This window comes from Clarias gariepinus, chromosome 24, assembly GCF_024256425.1.
Source record: "Clarias gariepinus isolate MV-2021 ecotype Netherlands chromosome 24, CGAR_prim_01v2, whole genome shotgun sequence".
Lineage (NCBI taxonomy): Eukaryota > Metazoa > Chordata > Actinopteri > Siluriformes > Clariidae > Clarias > Clarias gariepinus.
The window spans coordinates 21,835,789-21,851,931 of NC_071123.1; the positions used below are offsets into that span (position 1 = coordinate 21,835,789).

General features: G+C 42.7%; 2 protein-coding genes across 5 annotated transcripts in view; both read left to right on the forward strand.

Moving 5' to 3' along the window:
• The first annotated feature begins 464 nt into the window (after window positions 1–464).
• si:ch1073-224n8.1 (zinc finger protein 16) lies at window positions 465–7,033 on the forward strand. Its single transcript, XM_053485174.1, has 3 exons — window positions 465–1,114; window positions 3,369–3,877; window positions 3,973–7,033. Exons 1-3 carry the CDS (start codon window positions 885–887, stop codon window positions 4,941–4,943), a joined length of 1,710 nt encoding a protein of 569 aa, XP_053341149.1. The 5' UTR covers window positions 465–884; the 3' UTR covers window positions 4,944–7,033.
• Window positions 7,034–13,167: 6,134 nt separating this feature from the next.
• Window positions 13,168–16,143, forward strand: part of ltbp3 (latent transforming growth factor beta binding protein 3) — a 52,348-nt gene continuing 49,372 nt past the window's right edge. For 2 of the 4 annotated variants that reach the window (XM_053485122.1, XM_053485123.1), the window contains exon 1: window positions 13,168–13,692. In XM_053485122.1, the coding sequence (XP_053341097.1) occupies window positions 13,449–13,692 (244 nt within the window). In that variant the 5' untranslated portion in view covers window positions 13,168–13,448. The remainder of the gene's footprint in view (window positions 13,693–16,143) is intronic. The other 2 variants (XM_053485121.1, XM_053485120.1) reach the window with 2 other exon arrangements.

A 16,143-nucleotide genomic window follows, 5' to 3' on the forward strand; every position in this document is an offset into this window, starting at 1 on the left:
ATATAGAGGGAAAAAAATTAAGGCCTGTTTATTGGGACAAAAAAAATAACAGTGGATTAAATTTACAGAATCAGCTTTTCTCTGTGTACTTTCACTTCCTGTGTGGCTTTACGTGCCTGGAGGACAAGGCGGAACTTTTCATTCCTATAATTCCACAAAGGAAGAACTTATCCAGTGTTTGTGCAGAAACTCACAGCTAAACATTTATTAATATATATCTAAAACTTTCCAAATCACTTCCATACTACGCCCACAGCTACACACGCTGTAGAAGAAAAAAAAAGAAACATTAACGTTCACTTTACAGCATGTTTACTTCAGCTAACCAACAAGCTAACACGCAGTTGCTAGGTGTTTCCGTCGCATGGTGACGCACGGCGCGCGTTGATGACGTCGAGCGCTGGTTAACGTAAACATTTAATCGAGTGCACGGTTTGATAACTTGTTATTGAGGTCGATTGGCTGTTTGTGCGTTTGTAAGAGTGTCGTCATGCACAGGAACGTTCAATATAAACGATAATTTGGTCGCGGTTGCTGCAGTGAATTCGACGTCATCACTCCGCGACGAGATTCTGGACCAATCCGAAGTCAGAAGTGGCCTTCTCGGTTTTATTGTGGTGGGGAAAAACACACACAGGGGGTCGCGTAGGTTTTAATCTTTTGACCGTAGGGTCTGTGTTAATCTGTGCAGAAATTAATCGGGTTTCTAACAGGAATGTGTGTTAGGATCAGGAGAGCGTGTGTGACTCGGTTCGTGTTTAACCAGGCGCGTGAATAGCGTTAACTCTGAATGGCTTGACAGCGCTGTGGATCAGGTCGCGGTGTTTTAAAGATATTTTAAAAACAACTCGATCCCGAGCAAACAGCGGGATCGATCGGATTCCATGATGAACTCGAAGCGAAACAATGCGGGGGAGAATGGAGGAGGAGGAGGAGGAGGGCGCATGAACCCGGCGGTGAGCGAGACCTCCGCGGGAGGAGCGCACCGGAAACCGAGCAGCGCGAGCTCTCCCGGGAAAGCCGGCGCGCGAGTGGACAGGTGCGAGCACGCGCACGACAGCAGGGGCACCGTGACCGTGTCCTCCCTCCGGTCCCGCCTCGGACCCACCATCAGGTACGAGCAGATCACTCCACGATACGATATCATCACGATACCGCGGTGTCGGTTCCGTTAACATCACGATTCGATATTATATATCCATCATCCCTGACCATGGAGCACATTTTAAACCTTAAAAAAAAAAAAAAAAGTTTAACGATGAATTAAATATAGCCTGTTCCTTATAACATTAGTTTTCTCACTTAAAACACAAGCACAGTACTTAAACACTACAAACTAATTTCAAATATAAGAGTTTAACGTTTAAAAGTAGCCCGTTTACCTCAGCATATGAACCCAGAAACGAGTTCTTGGGTGACATTTCATATTCAGCCAAAACGTGGTACTGGTGCTAAAAAAAAAGTAAATTTTCACCATTTTTCAAAATGCTTTTTATCTCTTAAACCCGTATTTATTAATATAAATGTGTATGCATATATTTTTTAATAAGCATACACATTTATATTTTTGTCAGATAAAAAGAAACAAAGTTGCTAAATACAGTTTCATGTCCTTTTATGTCCGTAGTGTCCGTTAACTCTCCGTTAAATCTTTCAACGATCTTAACTGTCATTCAGACGCAACTTTGGCAATTTAGATTTCACATAAAAAGACATAAACCTGAAAAAGTGTATTATTATAAAATGCTAAATCGTTATGATATTGCAACATGAATTTTACATAATTTCAGACACTACAGATTTTTATTCAGGGTCACTGGGACCTGGAGCCTATCCCAGGAGTCTTAGGGCATGAGGCGGGGTACACCCTGGACAGAGTGCCAATCCATCCCATGGCACACACTCACACTCTTATTCACACACTACGGGCAATTTGGGAACGCCAATCAACTTAACCTGCATGTCTTTGGACTGTGGGAAGAAACCGGAGTACCCGGAGGAAACCCACCAAGCACAGGGAAAATATGCAAACTCCATGAGCACAGAGACGGGAATTGAGCCTGACCAGGAATCGAACCCGCACCCTGACAGTGCTAAACGCTACACCACACATTTATATGTGTGTCAGATTAAAAGAAACATTTTTGCTTAATACAGTTTCACGCCCTTTTATGTCCGTAGTGTCCGTTACTTTTTTTAATTCAAATCTTTCAACGATCTTAACTGTCATTCATGTGAAACTTGGGCAATTTATATATAACAGCCTTATATGTATAACAGAAAAAAAAATGAAAAAATAAATAAAATTATCACCAACACTGTGTTTTGACGTATTGGGAAACACATTTTCTCTTAGAAAATAATGTGAATGCAGATAATCTGTTCCAGCCACCCAAAAATATTACCAGTATTACCTATTTCCAGCACTATAATTATAGTATTGCATATAAAAACAATCAAAACATGTAAATAGATTAAAATATGAAATAAATAGACATTAAACATCACTTAACCTTAATTTATGATTCCTCTTGGAATGCTTTAAAAACCACACTAAAAGTAGCTCAGTTTTCTTTTTCCTACCGTCCTTGATAACATTCTTGTTATCCACTCAGGAGCTTCTGCGCTCGGTACAGATTTGTTTATATCTGAGGCTGATCTGTCTCATCGATCACGGCCAATCGAACTGAAAACCAGACAGTTTTGCTCACTGGCTCTTGATCTACTGGATCATGATCTGTATTATAAATGTCAAAAAAGTTTTAAAAAACGATTTTGGAGTCCATGTGGCAATACGTACAGTATATGACCTCACAAAAGAATCACGAATCATAACTAAATAGATTTTTCCCCCCAATCTCGACTAATTAAAACCACATATCTTGGGAAGTTTTCTTCCTCATGTGTTATTCTCTATCTATCGTTGCATTAAATGTTGTGTTAATTTGCAAAGGCTGAGTACAAATGTAAAAAGTATTTTAGAAAATAGACTAAAGATGACAAGGAAGGAAGTATCTAATGGGTTTTTTCAGGGGGCAGGACTAAAGAGGAGGATGAGGGGGATCAAGACCCGAAGGTGGCGAAAGTCCAACATAAAGTCTTGTGGGACCCCTGTTGCTTTGAAGCAAGTTAGTTTCTGTTATCACTTGTGGCATAGCAGCTATAAACATGTCTGTCTTAGATTAAAGTTACTGAGAAACCAGAACTTCTGAAAAAGTTCTCGTGTCAAAATGTTTAAAAGCACTCGCGCTGGAGACTTCTTGTTGAATTAGCATTTCTTTAAAGAAATCACCACCGTATCAAAGGTTAACACTTTTTCTTTGTTAACTACAAGGATTTGTTTTAATGCAAGTTCTGTCCACCACTAGGTCCGCCCTTTCCTCCGCCGTGGAGACGCTGCTGGGTGAGATTGCGGCCGTGATGTCAGAAACCGAAGACGAACTGCTGTCCAAAGAGCGTGAGAACGAAAGGCTAAAGGCACGCCTGGACACCTCTGAGCGCGAGCTGAAGACGTTGCAGGAGTGCCTGTGCAGCGCTCAGAAGCTGATCGACCAGCTGCAGGGGCCGTTCAACACCCATCCCCCTCCTCTTCCTCCTCCCATGGCGGGGCAGCACAGTTACGGCAATCAAGCGCCAGGCGCAAACGCGGCCCGTCTGACGCACCGCGGGGCTGGAGACGATGCCGACCCCAGGTGCTTCGCGAACAGCGAGGCAGAGCTAAGTGGAGCACTCGGGGATGCCATCCACGGCTTCGAGGCCAGAGATGAGTTCAAAAGCTGTCACCTGTCCATCCAGGCCGACGGAACCGTCACCAACAGCTACTATGACCCCATGGCGGTTCACACTGGCGGCATGTGCCACGATGTCAACAGGGCAGGTCAGAGATCTCGCTCGTTACGGTTTCACACTGTATGACTACATACTTTGCGAAGGTTAAAGTAACGTTTTCGGGCTTTTTTTCTCTGTTTGCAGGCGAGATGAGTGATCGACGGCTGTCTCACCCTCCCTCACACTCCCCCTACGGCGTGAAAGAGGAACAGGGTCCCACGCCAGGGCCAGTGCGTGTCCGAGGAGACGGCGATCACGGTGCCCAGGGCGAGTGCGATCAGGGTTATACCCACGTGGTGGAGGAGCCGAGCGGTCCACGTTCCCGGAGAAATGCTGCTAAACACACTCCGACTCCCGGCTCACATAACGGCCCGTCTTCTTCCTCCGCTGGGACACCCTCACAGGGGCCTTCCGGTCTCCGAGGCGCTTCTAGAGCCGTGACCGCGGCATCCTCCAGGCAGAGTCCCGGTACGAGCGACTCCTCGCCCGACGGCCGGCGGAGGCGGCACCCGCCCTCGGAGCTGATGGGTGAGGTGGCCGGCGAGCGACCGCACCTCTGCCTGGAGTGCGGCAAGACGTTCCGCCTGCTCTCAAGCCTCAAGAAGCACCTGCGCATCCACACGGGAGAGAAGCCGTACCCGTGCAGCGTGTGCGGACGACGGTTCCGCGAATCCGGCGCTCTCAAGACGCACTTGCGCATCCACACAGGCGAGAAGCCGTACGCCTGCAGCGAGTGCGGCGCTCGTTTCCGCCACTTGGACGGCCTGCGCAAGCACGGGCGCACGCACACGGGTGAAAAGCCGTATGCCTGCGGCGTGTGCGGGAAGCGCCTCAGTCGTCTGCAGCACCTCAAGCACCACCAACGCATCCACACCGGCGAGCGGCCGTGCCGATGCCCCCTGTGCCAGCGCTCGTTCCAGGACGCCGCCAGCCTCAGGAAGCACCTCGTCAGCATGCACCAAGGAGAACCGGGCGCCGAGGAAGCCCACGAAAGGCTGGCGGGCACCGACCTTGGAGAGCACAACCTCCAGGCGTCTGTGGAGGACGAGGAGATGAGATTCGAGATGTGGGAGGAGGATCGCGAGGAAACCGACGCCGCCGTGGACTGCGTGTAGGGTTGCGTGAAAATTCGCCCAAGATAAGCAGATCCACGAGGTGACATCAAAAAAATTACATCATTACCTAACCTGGTGAAACGATCCCAGCTTTTCAAAACGAGTGTGTATTATATCCTGATGAGAAACTCTGATCCCGATAGCATCCACAGACACACACGCGCACACACACTGCTGCTTATCCAGAATAACAAACTAATGCTTTCTGGAATCAGTTCGGCTCATGTTGTGACTCTGACCTCGCTTCGTCAGAGCGTCCTCATTACGGTGTCAGTATTCCTGCAGAACGTCCTGCTTCCCTGGAGACTCTGCGTCATCTTACGTCACGTCCCCGGTTCTCTGTTGTAGTGAGTAATAATGTAATATAGGTACTGTGAGAAATAGAACCGTAAACATTGTGGATCTCTTTCTCCTATGCATATAGAAACACACACACACTCATGTTTTGTTTACCCGTCAGCTGGCAAAAGTTGGCTTTTTTTGCAATAATATGTACCTTTTTTTTTTACAGCATTACATCGTCATATTTTTGCTTTAACTTTCTTGATTTCAGTTTATTTACATGCCTGTCCTTTCTGGCCCTGATTTTTTCTTTCTTTCTTACCCTCCAACAAAACAACACATTACATTTATTTATTTTAATTTTTTTAAGGAGGTTAAGACAGCTGTAGTAAGGGATGACGTATGTCAGTCAAGGGCTTGACATAAATGAAAATTACATACCGCTGCTTCTAAAGAAGAATTGCTAATCTTCTAAAAAAAAAAGGAATCTAAAAATCTTCTCGCATGCATGTTGCCTGACTGGTTTCATTTCTGGCCTTTTAATTTCCTGCAGATATTAAAATCTTTAGAGAAAAAGAAACAAAAAAGAAAAACAATGCCCTCTTGTGGTCAAAGATTTCCACAGCAGGAGTTATTTTTGTTTATTTTTATTTTTATTTTTATATTGGTTATAAAAATATTTTTTTTCTCCTTATTAAATTTTGTTGTTGTAGTTTAACTCATTACCTCCCAGCTTATAAATTTTTTTTTGTACAGTTTATAGAATTAATCGGAAGATCAAAGTGTTTGCCCTCTTCTGATCAGAATGAGGTACTGCATGTTAACGGTTTCTGAAGCAGGCGTTATTTTTGTTAGTTTTTATTTTCATTTCTTTTGTTATTTTGTGTTTAACAAAATACCATGTGAGTGTATTTACTTTTGTTACCACCAGTCTCCTCCGTATTCCTGTTGTTTTTCGCGAGACACAGGTTAGAGACATCTAGAAACACGCTGCCCTCTAATGGTTGAAATGAGAAACTTAACGATCTGGGGAGTTTTTTAGTGCTTTTTTTATTCCCCCCCTAAACAACCGTTCCCTGTTTATTTGCTCTTGTTGATGTATTTTATTTGTTATGTAGCACTAAATATACAGTACAGCAGAATAAAAGAAATAAAAGAACAGGGATGATACAATCTTTCGGATCATGCTGCCCTCTTATGGTCAAATCAAGCAACTACATGCTAAATGTTTAAAGCATTTTTGTTTTCTTGTTTTTGTTTGTAACCCCATAACCTTCATGCCTAACTGTTTTTTATTGTGTATTGCTGAATACTGTATACGCTAGTATAACTAAAAAAAAAAACGAAAATATATATAAAATGTTAACCCCTTTGTGGTCAACCTGAGGAACTGCAGCCTGGATGTTTCCTTAAAGGAGGAGTTACGTTGTTTTGTTGTATTTGAATTTTATCCCTTCAGTCATGTAAACATTTGTGAATATAGCATATAAAATCATTTTTATTATTTTGTTTTGTTTTCCTTTTCATATTTTTGTTGCATGGTTTGACTTCTTTGTATTTACAGCCCTTTTCTTGTCTAGTGTTAAACAATAGCTCTGTAGTAGATACTTTTAAAACTAATACCAACATAAGCCGTGTTTTCTTAACACCTCCACGTGTAAATAACCTTTAAATATATCTCGTTTTAGTGTCGAATAAATGTGAGTAAATAAAAGTTTGGTAAATGTTACGTAAAACTGGAGGGGGAAAAATAGATTTACCGTTACTGTGTTACACATGATTATTTTTTCTTTTCAATAAAAACCGAGCATGCGTTTTGTAAACCTGAAGCAGTGTTTGTTTTTCTCATCAGAACATCTGGGAAATGTCTCCTGCCTTCTTTTACTTCATACTTGTCCATATGGTCCACTGTGGTGTCCATTTATATAAGTGTGTGTGTGTGTGTACAGTATGTGTACAGTTAGCATGTGTTAAAAATCGTTGGTTTCTGACCACAGACAGAACACACTCTCAAACGTATGAAAGTCTTAGGACACTCATCACTTTCTCTGAGTGAATGTTTGAACGACACACACACACACTGGTTTATTGTCTAACTAACAGCGAGACAGTTTCTGACAAGAGACGTCCACCCCAACAAACCAAAACGAGGGTCCTTGTGAATGACACACCACACACACACACACTGGCCGAGTCATCCTTGGTGTGAGTAAGGGATCAATTTCCGTAAAAAAAAAATTTTTTCTTAGACTGTGAGCTGTTGACCAGATGTTTTACCAGTGGTATAATCCGTAAGTGTGTGTGTGTGTGTGTGTGGTTAGCCACAGTGACGCTGTAGGTTGAGTGGCGACGTCATGACAGCATTCCTGCCCTCGAGGCCATACACCAATCCAAACTAGACAATGTTAAGTGTGTGAATATTGACTGTATTTACCAAGAGTGTGTATTAAGTGTGTGTCAGTGAATGTGTGCTAAAGAGATTATACACAGTTTTTATTATTAAGGTCCAAAAGTGAAGCTGTCCATAGAAATAGGAAATATCTTATGATACTGTAGATCTATTGTATAATAGAGCAGTTACGGGCAAAAAAGTCTCGATCCCGCCTCATTTGTCATATTAAATTAAATTTCATGTGTGTAGTTTAAATTATAGAAACATGAACAAGATGGTTTTGGATGAAATTGTGTAACAAAACTCAGCAGCAGCCTCGTTTCCCCTCCCGTCTCATCATGAAGATCGTCAGAGAACCTCCGCACGACCGTCCTCGCCAGGTAAAGATAAAGGTTTCATAAGTGAGTAATGAGTAATAAAGTACTTTTTTCTTAAAACTTTTTAATATCACCTTGTATTACTTAGAGGTTTTAAAAAACTACTAAAGTTTTTATTAAACACTCTAATGTTGTGTGATGTGCCTGGTTAACTGTTTAAAAGCAAAGTCCAGTAGGAGGCAAAATGGACCAACCGCACAGAAATTCCAAAGAAGAAATATTCTTTTATAAAAAACGAAAAAATATATATTTTTTTAAGTTTGTAAAAGATGGGTGCTTTTTTTTTTGTGCTTTTTTTAGATGTTAAAGGAACTCTTCTGCTAAATAATTTAAAGTGTGAGTCAAAAACAGACCCGACTGATCCAATAAGCTGCTTCAACCAACAAAAGATCGACTATATTCGCGTAATCAGTTAAATCTCACAGCTCTACTCGTTATTAAGTAAAAAAAAACTCTTTCACATGCTTCCACTGTATTTTTGCTCTCAAACGCTAAACATCGGTGCAAACAAAATGTCTTTCTGTTGTTGGAAAGTCTCCTGTTTTTAAAGATATTATCTGTGTTTTGCTGCAGCAGTACAGATGTTATTTACCTGTTTACTCAAACCAGCGGCAAAAAAACTGAACAAGGCGAATAAAGCCCCGGTGATCTGTCGTCCTGCGTTTCTGCGTTACTGTACTGTATATCCTACTGAAATGGTTTTGTATTATAAACACACACATCCGTCGATCTGTTTATCTACAGTGCAGATTTTTTTTGCTTTGTATTTGTCACACTTTAATGATTGAGATATTCAGTCAAGTTTTAAAATTGAAGAAATAACTGGAATAAATATAAAAATGCAGTTTTTAAATGATGCTTTCATTCAGTAAGGGGAAAAATGTGAAAAAGTAATTGCCCCCTCATCCTAATACCTGTTTGTGCCACCCAACAACTGTGATGAAGCGTTTGTGAAAACTGGTAATGAGTCTTTCACGTCGTGGTGGACGTGACAGTTTAGCTTATTGTGTTAATTCAGCTACTTTGAAGTGTTTTTGACGGTCTATGAATGGCCTGTTTGATGATCCCAATTAGATCTTTGATTAAGACACTCAGAGTAGACTTGATGGACATGCTGGTGTGTTTCTGGCCTTTGTCCTGCTGATGTCACAAACTGATGGCCGGACTTGTCTTTAGGATTTTCTGGTCGAGCGCAGAAGTCATGGTTGCATCAGTTATGGCAAGTCATCCTGGTCCTGAAACTGTGTTATTATAGTTTCCTACTTGCTATAGTTTTACACCAACGGGCCGCACACCTTCCAAAATGTTCAACTTTTATCTCATAAGTCCACAGAATATTTGCCCCGATCTTCTTGCGGATAATCGAGATGTTTGTTGGTAATGGTGAGACGAGCCTTTGTGTTGTTTTTGGTCAGCAGTGGCTTTCACCTTAAAACTCTCTCATAGATGCCATTTTTTTCCCCCAGTTTCTTTCTTATTGTTAAATGATAAACACTGACCCTTAACTGGGTTCTTTTATGAGCTCCTGGATGAGTCCTGGTTGTGCTCTTAGAGTAATTTCGGAACCACTCCTGGAAATGTTTACTACTGTTCTGTGTTTTCTCCATTTTTGTATAATGACTTTCACTGTGGTTCACTGGAGTCCCAAAGTCTCAAAGAGATGGCTTAATCACCCTCTCTAGACTAATACATGTCAGTTACTTTGTTTCTCACCTGTTTCTGATGTTGAATCCCTTAAATCTTTTAGCGTGCTTCACTTTGTCAGGTTCTATTTAAGTGATTTCTTGATTCAACAGGTCTGGCAGTAATCAGGCCTGCGTGTGACAATTGAAAATTAACTCAGCTTTCTAACAATCACAGTTCATTTATAAATTAGCTAGGGGGCAATTACTTATTCTTATTAGGCTAGGTAGGTTTCAACAGCTTTTTTCCCCCATAATAAATTAAATAATTCATTTAGAAACTGAATCCCTGTCTGTCTGTCTGTCTCTTTCATTCATGTGAGTACAGTAAGCAATAATGTGTGTGTAGTACATGGCCAAGAATGTGAAGTATGTTTATGAGCTCATTCCTGCATGCATGTTTTGTGTGTGTGTGTGTGTGTGTGTGTGTGTGTAGGACTGTCCAGACCCATGTAGTCATTTCCGTAGCAACTAAAAGCAAACATTCTCACTTTTCTCAAAGGAAGTGATTCAACTCATTCTCCTTTTCCCTCTGGTTTACACACACACACACACACGCTCAGACACACTCAGACGTAGACTCATGCACAGACATGTTTTGTCTCATTTTATCCACATCAAACATGCTTAATTTTCTCTCTCACCCACAGTCAGGCTAGACTTACTTAGTTTCCTAAACCTAAAGATCTAGTGTGTGTGTGTGTGTGTGTGTGCAAAATGTGGTAGCCAACAACAATACAGCATTCCATTTTCCAGTTTTTGCTCCAAACATCCGATCCAAACAAATTCCAGAGAGAGAGAGAGATGTCTCAGGTTTTCAGACATGACCTTTTTCACATGACTAATTTGCAGAATCACACTGCTCCTGTGACATCACACAATCTTTTACTTGAGCTTCTGTTTGCAGATTCACCTTCATGTCTCTTCCACATCATCACATGAAAAGTGAAAACACACCCACGCACACTACAATCAGCTCCGGTTACCAAATGCCGACTCGGCGTGTCTGTCTCACTGTGGTATTAAACTGACCAGCTCTGCTTATTCAGGCTGCTGGTGAGGTCCACCATGACGCAGGAGATGCTCTTCATGCACCGCCACCACTTTCCCAAACACACGCCTAGTGCCTTGCAGGGCGATTTTTCCCCTTCCAGTCATCTTGGGTATAAGCACTCAAAATATAAGTATCTCACATTAAGTTTCATTATGAAGTCAGCGAAAAGAAAGCAAATGACAAACCAAATGTCCCTCCAGAAGCACCCACCAGCCAGACGTGCTCCCACATTAGCCTAAAAGACATGAACCCCACGGGTTGAACCCCACTCCATGAGAAACTGCCCAGTTTACCAGGGATCAGATCAGCAAATGGACTTCAATAGGGATGTCCATTAGAACACACCCAGGTTAAGCTCATGTCTGTCATTGGATGTCCAACAGAAAGCGAAAATAATCACTCTTCACATAATTCTGTTTGGGGTCAGTGCATTATACTTTCAAGAGATATCATTTCTGGCCACGGACCGTACCAAGGTGCCTCCTAGGTTTTAAATGCATACATCATTACAACTTCAAAATTTCCAAGGCAGTTCAGACTCGTTGGTCTCGTTGATTATTGTGTTCAGTATTGTCTCTCCATGCCTCACCTCGGTCTCGCCTCCAAAACAGTCAGAACCACCATCTATTCCTGTCCCCAACCAATAAAAGAATTTCCAGGGAGGTTGCAGTTAAACCAAGGCAACTGGTTCATCGTGAAGTCTGATTGTGTGGTAGAACCGGTTCCTGGTCCAACGCTCTAAGGCAGTTGAATTTATCTTCTCACAATTACTGCACAGAGAGCCTTCGATGAATATACCAAGGGGGGAGTCTCTGCCCGTGCATTGCCTACGGAGGGCATAGTCAACTCTCCTTTCCCTTGGTCCTGCAGAACTGGAACAATCAAGATCAGTGACCACATTTAATAAACTGGAACACATTTCAGAAGAAGGTGAATAGAAGTCAGAGTTTGGTTACAGCTTCCAGAAACTATGTGCATTTTTTCTTTTTACATTAGGGCCCCAAGATCATTTCCAGGAAGACTTGACCCTCAAAGTCAGATTTTTTTTGATCAGTGAGAAGACAATCGCTCTGTGCTCTGGAACCGTTCCCGAGTCCGCTGGAAAAGGTGGTCTCGGGAAACAATACAGCATAATCGGTCAGGAATCGAATTAGATATAGAAGCCAGTCATACCTGAGAACAGAAATACGTAGATCACTGTTTAGACGTGACATCGTCAGTGCCGTATCAGAGAGTGTAAATACGCAAGTGTACCTGCGCCACAGCGCTAACCACTAAGCTGCCCTTGATGTTTCATTAATGAGGTGCTAAAGACATGCTTGTACACTTTGTTATAACATACACATAATATAACATACATTTCAAACAAGCGCAATACATTATTCAATGCCTCCTAAAGGACCAGCTTGTGTTAAAGAAGTGAAGTGTGAATTTCCTAGACATATATTATAAGCTCCAAAGCAAAGTCACAGCGGTAATAACCATTTCCCACTACAGTTAATGAGCTGCAACTCTTTCTAGGCTTGGCAAAATTTTTCTTGGCATTTCATCAGTAGATTTAGTTCTAATGACCACCCTATAACCTCTCTCGTTGCATCTAGAATGGAATCATGTCGCCAAAGAGGCTTTTCTAGGATTAAGAATGGCTTTTCCTAATATATATGCTTTAGAAGAAAAGAAACAACACACCAAATAGTGCTTCTCCTGGTCAATGCATCAAGAAGACTCAGTGGTTAAACAAAATTGAAAACTAAATTGCTGTGAGGAAAATTTAATTTAAAAAGTCTTTAGTTGTTAGAAAGAAGGAATAAAAAAAACAAGAAGTCACAACTTTGAACACAAGTTTACACATGGACATGTGTTCAGGTCTGACGTAAACCTTTAATCGCCGAATCTCGGATGGGATGTGTCCAGAGCCACAACACTGAGCTGGTGTGTAAGTCTCTACAAATAATCTGTCTACAATTCTGACACTAGTCATAGCATCAACTTCACAGCAATGAATCACTTGAAATGGCTATTCTCAGGGGAAATTGATTAACCTCCAGGGTCTGGGTTCGATTCTCACCAGAGGTCTGTGTGAGCAGAGTTTGCATGTTCCCCCCCTGTGCTTGGGGGATGAGATCCAGGTAGAGAAGTTAGATCGCATGTCCGGGGTACATTGTCACGTGCGTGCAACGTGCATCTTCTGCAAGAGCAGTACAAATCCAGGATGTCCAGAAGCAACTTGGCTTCTGGACTTTAGGCACATCCTGACTGAACGAGTGAAAAAGATTCGATTCCTTTTGACTCTAAGTGAATCGAGGATCTAGGTGAATCGACTCAGTAAAAAAAAAATCTTTTGCACATCACTAAGTGCTTGCACTGGGTTGGTCTCGCTCCTCCTCTCCTCCTCCTCTTGACTTTCCCCAAAACTTTAAGATGCACACACACACAGACCCATGCATGCATGCGCACACACTTTCTCTCTCTCTCTCTCTCACACACACACACACACGCAGCTGGAAGAGGAAAAACACCGCGCTGGAGGAGGAGAAGACCGACCACAAGCTTTCGGACTTGAGGATGTCCCGTGCGCTCCTGTTACTCTAACCGACCTGATGTTGTTCTAACAGAAGAAACATTGTTTCCTTTTTTGTTTGTTTTTGTTACTTTTTTCCCCCCTCTTCTCTTTCATCTCCACTGCAAACGAGCCGAGCGCGCGCGCGAGATGCCAGCATGCGCTCGGTGACGCTGCCGCTGCTGCTGTTCGCCTGTCTCGCGCTCCGGAGGCCGGCGGCGTGCGTGGAGCGCGTGTCCATGCGCGAGCGCTTCAAGGTGGTGATCGCGCCGCTGATCTGCAAGCGCACGTGCGAGCGCAACGGCCAGTGCCGCGACACGTGCGAGCAGGGCGACAACACGACGCTGATCGGGGAGAACGGGCAGGCCGCCGACACGCTCACCGGGCACGGCTTCAGAGTCGGTAGGTCCCGTCCGAACCCCGTTGACTCCAGTGCGGGCTGAAGTCCGGGATGCGCGCTCTCCAGCCTCAACAACGCGCGATTACTATCAGTAACGGTGGCTCACTTATGCGCGTGCTGCCTGAATGCGTCATCAAAATAAGAAATGTGTATACTTCTGACGTCACACTTGTTTAACTACCTTGTCTATAGCCTATGTGCGGTTGCGCACCGTCTCCATGGGGCTACCCCTGATCAGGTGCGTAACTTAGGGTTTTTCCACCTGATAGGGAAAAAACATCACATCAAAAAGTGTAGGGTGGGATAGTAGTTAGCGCTGTCACCATGCACCACCAGGGTCTGGGTTTGATTCCCACCTCTGCTACCGCTCAAACGTTTGGGATCACCTGTTAACTCTGTGGTTGTTCCTTATTTTTATTTCTTTCTACAGTGTAAAGTAATGCTGAAGGCTTTTGTCCAAAATAAACAATAATCTCCTTAATGCTGAGATTCATCCGCTATTCATGATCTGGCTCTCATCTGAGGTGCTGTTTAGTTCATTGGTGATTTCTACGGCTGGTGACTCTAATTGAACTTCTCCTCTGCAGCAGAGTTAAGTTTTGGTCTTGCTCTCCTTTGAAGGTCTTCATACAAGCCAGTTTCATCATGGAGCTCGATGGGTTTTGCAAATGCACTCGACAATAACTGTTTTTGCAAGAACTGTTCCATGACAGCTGACCTCTGTGTCTTAAAATAACAACTGAGTGTTGCTGTTGTTGTTGTTGTTGTTGTTACATAATAACCTAGTTCCATGTGGGTTATTTCATAGTTTTGAAATCCACAGAATTGCTGTAGAATGTAGGAAATAAATCTCTAAACAAAAACAAAGACATCTGCAAGTGATCCTAAACTTTTGAGTGGTGGTGTAAGTGTGCCCTCCGGGTTCTCCGGTTTCCGCCCACAGTCTGAAGACATGCAGGTTAGGCTAATTGTCATACCCAAATTGCCTGTAGTGTGTGCATGAGTATGTGAGTGTGTGTATATGTGTGCAATCCTGTGATGGATTGGCCCGCCTCGTGTGTACTGGGACAGGCTCTAGACCCCCACGATGGGATAAAGCGTTATAGACGACAATGAGTGAGTGTTTTTCTGGTTTTCACCTGCTGGGGAAAACATTACATCAAGAAGCAATTTATTGGCGGCTCAGTGTTATAGTGGTTGGCAATGTTAGCGCCTCGGGTATGTGTGTGCATAGAGTTTGCATGTTCTCCCTGTTCTTGGTTCTTTGTGAGTTTTCTTCCACAGTCCAAAGACATGCAGAATACTCTAATTGCCGTTTCCAAATTTCCCGCAGTGTGTATATGTGTGTGCCCCCCTGCGATCCTGTATGAAGGCTGAAGCGGTATTGACAATGAGTGAGTGAGTGAGTAATGGTGAGGAATTACAGTAATAAACGGAATTAACAGAAACACTTACTTCTAAAGAAGCAGTTTAATTTCTGTTTTAAATTTAAAATACAACATATTTAGTTCTCCGGGTACTCAGGCTTCCTCCCACAGCCGAAAGACAAACAGATTGGGCTAACTGGCGTTCCAGAATTGTGCATAGTTGGTGAATGTTGCCCATGCCCAAGTAAATGTTGATTGGAGGTCACGGTAGAATAAATACAGTGGTCACCATTGGCTTCCACTGTTGGTCATGAGTTGATAAAAGTTTTCATGCTTGCCTCTGGTAGATTTGATCAAGCTGTTTAAAATGCCAGGAGCAGTCCTAAGATCTAATGGGAACAACATTCTGGTTTTACGGTTCATTAGGTGAATGAAACTTGTGCTCGCTGGCGTATGTTCAGGATGGTGATTGGTCTCGGTTTATCAGGTTACTTACTGTTTCTGCATTTGTGATGATGCAGACAGGGTTGTTATGGTTACTGATTGATGTATAAGACAATCACAGCACTGAAGCGATATAGTTTTGTGTAATCCATTAACATTATGATAAAAAGATGGCAAACGTACATTTTGGCAAATGTAAGCTCGGCTGCAAATACAGTAGTGAAGACGCAGTAAAATAAAAAAAAATAAAAAAACACTGTATGGATCGCTAAATATTTCGAGGCTCAGCACTATGTACAGTAGTTGCATTAAATTTTTAGACATTAAGTCCAGCATTCGCGCCAACAATTCTGCTACAGAAACCCTGATTCTCAGGTCCTCAGATTGTTGGAAGCTCATCTGTTGTTAAACAATGGCAAACAATAACAGTAACAATATTAATAACTATAACAATGCTCTCGCATAACAACAGAGCAAAACTCCAGACAAAAATAGGAAATAAACAACTCTTCATTTTTAATTTTTTTATCCATAAATGTGCTTGAACATGATTTTTAATTTTCCCACTAGGTATGATATTATTCCAGACAAAAAGGGAAATTTTTCGACGTACAGTAACTTCCACACAGGGGTGTGGGGGAG